Source organism: Pelobates fuscus, chromosome 10 (assembly GCF_036172605.1).
Source record: "Pelobates fuscus isolate aPelFus1 chromosome 10, aPelFus1.pri, whole genome shotgun sequence".
Taxonomy (NCBI): domain Eukaryota; kingdom Metazoa; phylum Chordata; class Amphibia; order Anura; family Pelobatidae; genus Pelobates; species Pelobates fuscus.
In genome coordinates this window covers 106,859,293-106,865,292 of record NC_086326.1, presented here as the reverse complement: position 1 = coordinate 106,865,292, position 6,000 = coordinate 106,859,293, and the positions used below count along the sequence as shown (strand labels likewise).

The 6,000-nt window shown below is 48.4% G+C and overlaps 1 protein-coding gene across 1 annotated transcript in view; it reads left to right on the top strand.

Annotated features, from left to right (window-relative positions):
- Positions 1–4,785: 4,785 nt before the first annotated feature.
- PATL1 (PAT1 homolog 1, processing body mRNA decay factor) overlaps positions 4,786–6,000 on the top strand; it is a 46,108-nt gene continuing 44,893 nt past the window's right edge. The window contains exon 1 of the mRNA XM_063434776.1: positions 4,786–4,986. Coding sequence (XP_063290846.1) covers positions 4,801–4,986 — 186 coding nt within the window. The 5' untranslated portion in view covers positions 4,786–4,800. The remainder of the gene's footprint in view (positions 4,987–6,000) is intronic.

Genomic DNA, 6,000 nt, shown 5'->3' with positions numbered 1-6,000 from the left:
GACGCCCTTATGGTGAGTACCCTTTCTTCCCCTGTCGCTCACGGGCGGGTAGCGGGGAGGCTGGCTCTGTTCCACCAAGGGTGGGCATGTATTACTTCGGACGCTTGGGTCCTACAATGTGTCAAAGGTTATCACCTGGACTTTGTCTCTCTGCCTGTCCAATCTTATGTCCCCAGGGAACTGTCTCTTCCCCCAGATCAGGACAGGATGATCTCCGCGGAGGTCGAGGAGATGTTGTCCAAAGGCGCCATAGAAGAATTGCCGTTCGCCGCTCCGGGCTTTACGAGCAATCTCTTCCTGGTACCGAAAAAAGGGGGCGGAGTCCGTCCAGTGATAAACCTCCGCCCTCTCAACGCGTTCCTCCGCTACCAACATTTTCAGATGGAAGGTATCCACTGCCTCAAGGACCTCCTTCGGCAGTCGGACTGGCTAGCCAAGTTGGACCTGAAAGACGCATATTTCACGGTCCCGATAGCGGTGGACTACAGAGACTACTTACACTTCACCTGGCGCTTTACCTGCCTACCATTCGGCCTCTCCTCGGCTCCTTGGTGTTTCACCAAGATCATGAAGCCTGTAATGGAGTTCCTCCGCACCCGTGGAGTGCGATTGATCATTTACCTGGACGACATTCTAATCATGTCCCAGTCCAGAGACCATCTCCTAGTACATTTGAGGTGGACGATCGATCTGCTTCAGAACCTGGGTTTCATGGTCAACTGGGACAAATCGGTCCTGGAACCCGCTCAGTTGATGGAATTCTTGGGTTTCAAGGTGGACTCCGTCCGCCAGTTTCTATACCTACCGGACTCAAAGGTGAAGGCCATCAGGAAGGAGTTGCGAAGGGCTCTTCGTGTATCAGACCTGTCCATCAGACAATTGGCACGGGTTATTGGCCTCCTTGCGGCCTCCATACAAGCGATCTTCCCGGGCCCGCTGCACTATCGTGCCCTCCAGAGGCTCAAAGGTTCGCACCTCCGGTCGGGTCATTCATACGAATCTCGTGTACGACTGGACGAGGAATCCAGGGACGAGCTGGCGTGGTGGCTGGCACACATGGAGGCCTGGAACGGAAGGGCCATCTTCGGTTCTGTCCCGGACGTGGTGATCGAATCAGATGCCAGCTTACACGGCTGGGGTGCTCGCTGTGGCAACGTTTCCACCGGAGGCAGATGGTCCGAGATAGAGAGATCCCTGCACATCAATTGCCTGGAACTCTTAGCTGGGGCATTCGCGATTCGCAGCCTTACCCCAAGACGAGCGAACTGCTGCGTTCTCCTCAAGATGGACAACGTTTCGGCAGTACGCTATATAAACCATCTCGGGGGCACCAAGTCCAGGATGTTAGCCCTGTTGGCAAAGGATTTTTGGCAATTTTGCCTTTCCAACAATGTCTCAGTGACGGCGGAACACATTCCGGGTCTAGACAATTCGGACGCGGATTGGAACTCCAGACATTTGAGAGACTCGGGAGACTGGCACTTGCACGTTTCGGTATTCAAAAGCCTAGACAAGCTATGGGGACGGTTCAGGATGGACTTGTTCGCGTCCCGTCTGAACACTCAACTACCGGAGTTTTACAGTTGGAGGCCGGACCCGGCGGCTGTCGGCGACAGACGCATTTCTCCAGGAATGGCCATCGGGATGCCTGTATGCTTTTCCCCCATTCAACATGATCGCCCGAACGATCTCGAAGTTGGTTCGTCACGATTGTTGCCTGGCGTTGGTCACTCCCCTGTGGAGATCCCTGCCTTGGTTCCCACGCCTGTTGGAGTTGTCAATAGACTACCCCCGATTGATTCCGAGCTTCCCGGATCTACTTCTGGATCCGGACGGGAACTCGCACGGTCTGGTGCTCCTGCAGCAACTGCCTCTGGTAGCGTGGCTCCTTTCAGGGGAACCTGGACTGTCCCGGATGTTCCGAGGTCAACTCTCCTGCTCCTCGATAACGCCTGGGCTCCCGGTACAAGATCAGCCTACCGGGCCTCATGGAAATCATGGTCTAATTGGTGCATGGAACGGGCAGTGGATCCCATATCTGCCCCTCTCCATCTGATCCTGGAGTTCCTCACGTTGTTATTTGATGCGGGCAAGGCATACCGCACGATCAACCTTTTCCGCTCGGCGATTTTGGCCGGGCATAGTGGTCTGGATGGTTCACCAGTCGGCAGACATCCTTTTGTATGTCGTCTTCTCAAGGGTATCCGTCTCGCTCGCCCTCCTAGATCCCGTTTCTCGGTATTCTGGGACGTCAACATCATGTTACAGTTCCTCTCTTCATGGTACCCTAATCATGAACTGAGCCTCAAGCAATTGTCCTCCAAACTGGTGATGCTTCTCTGTTTGGTCTCGTGTAAAAGAGTGTCTGATGTTAGGGCCCTTGATTGGGACGCTATTGCTTTTACCCCGGAAGGTATCGCTTTCAACATATCCAGAAGGACAAAATCGGCATCCAAATCGTTTGTGTATCCTAGGTTCCCAGAATGTCCGGCTCTATGTCCGGTTGACTGCTTGAAGGCTTATCTGGACGCTACCCAATCTATCCGCTCCTTGGACCTACATCCTTTATTCGTGTCTTTTAAAGCGCCTCACCGACCTGTGTCAACTCCGACTCTGGCGCGTTGGGTGCGCTGGCTTCTGTCTTCAGCGGGTATTGACACTTCGGTTTTTACGCCTCACTCTGTTCGGGGCGCCATGGCTTCAAAAGCGTCCGCGGTCGGCTGTCGACTGGAGGACATCATGCGTGCAGCGGACTGGTCTAGGGAATCGACCTTCCGCGACTTCTATTTCAGACCTATTGAACATATCGCATCTCAGGTGATAGCACAGCTTTAAACTTGCATAATAGGAGCCTCCGTGTCTTTAATAAAATTCCCAGATTTTACTATTAACATGACGTAAAGTCATGATTTTATTAAAGACACGGAGGCGAGTATTATTCCCTCCCACCCTCCCGAGGTGGGTTTTTGGGATGAGATGCTATTGGATTCTTCGGGTAAGTTCAATTCGGTCTGTCTTTTGTTGTGATTTACGCATGTCATTTATATGTTATATTAATGATTTTCGTTATGTTTTTCAGATTCCAGTTTTTCTATGATTGGAGCTTTCGACATTATGTTTTTGATTCAAGTTTTTCTCTCATTGAATTGCCTACAGTTTGTTTTGGTAAGTCTACAGTTTGGAGTCTGGATATTACCATATTTCTCTCTCTCTTTTAGCTTGACGTTATCGGTTGGTTACCGTTTACTGTTCTGGACAAGTTGGATTTCGTTCTTCTTACCTGATCTTCGGTTTTCGCAAGAAAGAGGGGGATTGTGGGAAACACAGGCCTTATATACTCACTTCCTCTGTTATGTGATTGGTTGCCTGTGTATCTATACTGTTTTTTCTTTCATTTTTACAATATTCATATTCCTCTATCTTTGCTGCTGAGGAAATAAAGAAAGAGTTATGCATAATACTCGCCTCCGTGTCTTTAATAAAATCATGACTTTACGTCATGTTAATAGTAAAATCTGGGAATTGTAATTAATAAAATGACCTAATTATGTAAAATTATTACATAAATATATGCGTAGAATTATTATATATATAGGTGTGTATATATATATGTGTGCATATATATGTATAGAATTTTTTTTATTATTTGTATTTATATATAGGTATATATTTAGTGATATATACGTATATACTTATGTATATAGATATATATTATTTCGTTCTAGATGTATTTTGATATCAATATATATATATATTAATTTTAAAATACAGTTAGAACGAAATTTCGCATGTTTATATATTTTTATCTATATATTTTGTATTATTTTTTTTATTTTATTTTTCAACGTATTTATATATTTATTTATTTTTTAGTATATATAAATATATATATAATAAAAATTATATATATATTTAATCAATATCATTGTACGTGTATTTTGATATTAATATATATATATAATTATGTATATATTAATATTAAAATACATGTAGACAGTGTATGTATATTTATGTGTATATGTGTATATATATACTTAGATCATATATATAATAAATATATATATATGATCTAAGTATATATAATCTTATTTTTACACTGTTTTAACAGATTTTATTTGAATTTCAGACAGCAGGGGGAGTACCTGTCATTACAGGCACTCCCCCTGCTGGCACTGCCTTGGACGGCTATGCCGTCCATGTGATCGCGGGGTCCTCGCAAGGACCTCGCGATCACATGGCCCTGGGGGGCCGAAGAGGACGGAGGGGGACTCCCTGGGCTCCCAGGTAAGTCCCCCATACCGCGATCGCCGGCGTGGGATCGCCGGCGACCGGGTAAGTACATAAGACCGCAGGACGTTCTATGCCGCCCTGCGGATTTTAGAGCCACCAAAATAAGGACGGCATAGAACGTCCTGCGGTCTTAAGGGGTTAAAATATATTCGCTCTTTTGTTTATTTTGAAGCCCTATGAGTGCTTTCTTTCACATTGGAATAAAAGGTTTCGCTTTATCTTCTTTTCTAGCTCTATATCAGCACAATATGCTGGCGCGACGCATTATTGGGCTGGTATATAATTGTTTTCCAGGGCTGCTTTTAGTTCCCAGTCCGGCCCTGCCAGTAGAACTATTTCGAAAGTACATTGCAATCTTTATTATTAAGTGCCTGTGGACATTTATTTTTTTTTGTGCACATCAATAAAGCTTTAAAGTTGCTATTGAATGGGGCGTGTCTTGTGGAGGAGGACGTAGCACGTAGATCACCTGGGTAACGGGAGCTCGCGGGGCCGCGCGCATGTTAGGTCATGAAGGTGAAACGCTACCACCAAGCCCCGGCCGAGGTGGCCAATCAGAGAGCTCGCACGGAGCGGCGCAACGTGGCCGTCGGCCAATCGGAGAGATGGTATGGGAAGAGGCGGGAGCTCGTGCGCGCGCCCGGGAAAAAGGAAGACGAAGACTGCAGGAGAGGGCTAACTATGCTGCGGTGCCAGGTGAGGCTGGGGAGGGGTGCACGGAGTGTTTATATCGCGGGCACGGAGTTGTTTTGGTGGGGATATAACTTCATAGTGATAACAGGGAGGAGGGCTGCTCGGTTTCCTAGTTTTCGGCCGCTGTGATTGAAGGGATACTTTGTCCGGGAGGGCTGGTTATTATGAGTGCGGCGATCCTGGATGGCTGAGCATTGTGTGTGTGATGTAAGAGGGAGGCTGGTAACAGGCAATGGAGGATACGGGGAGCAGTGTTAGCGGGGGTGAGAGGACGGTGTGGGGCTGGAAGGCGGTCTGGCGAACAGTCTGCTGGTGGGAGGTGAGACCGAGTATGTTGTTGTCTGGATGGTGTGGTAGAGGCTGAATAGTGAGAGGGTGGCTGGAGGGGGTCTGTTGGGTGTAGAGTAATGGTGAGAGAGGGTGGCTGGAGGGGGTCTGTCGGGTGTAGAGTAATAGTGAGAGAGGATGGCTGGAGGGGGTCTGTTGGGTGTAGAGTAATAGTGAGAGGGTGGCTGGAGGGGGTCTGTCGAGTGTAGAGTAATAGTGAGAGGGTGGCTGGAGGGGGTCTGTCGAGTGTAGAGTAATAGTGAGAGGGTGGCTGGAGGGGGTCTGTCGAGTGTAGAGTAATAGTGAGAGGGTGGCTGGAGGGGGTCTGTCGAGTGTAGAGTAATAGTGAGAGAGGGTGGCTGGAGGGGGTCTGTCGGGTGTAGAGTAATAGTGAGAGAGGGTGGCTGGAGGGGGTCTGTCGGGTGTAGAGTAATAGTGAGAGAGGGTGGCTGGAGGGGGTCTGTTGGGTGTAGAGTAATAGTGAGAGAGGGTGGCTGGAGGGGGTCTGTTGGGTGTAGAGTAATAGTGAGAGAGGGTGGCTGGAGGGGGTCTGTTGGGTGTAGAGTAATAGTGAGAGAGGGTGGCTGGAGGGGGTCTGTTGGGTGTAGAGTAATAGTGAGAGAGGGTGGCTGGAGGGGGTCTGTTGGGTGTAGAGTAATAGTGAGAGAGGGTGGCTGGAGGGGGTCTGTT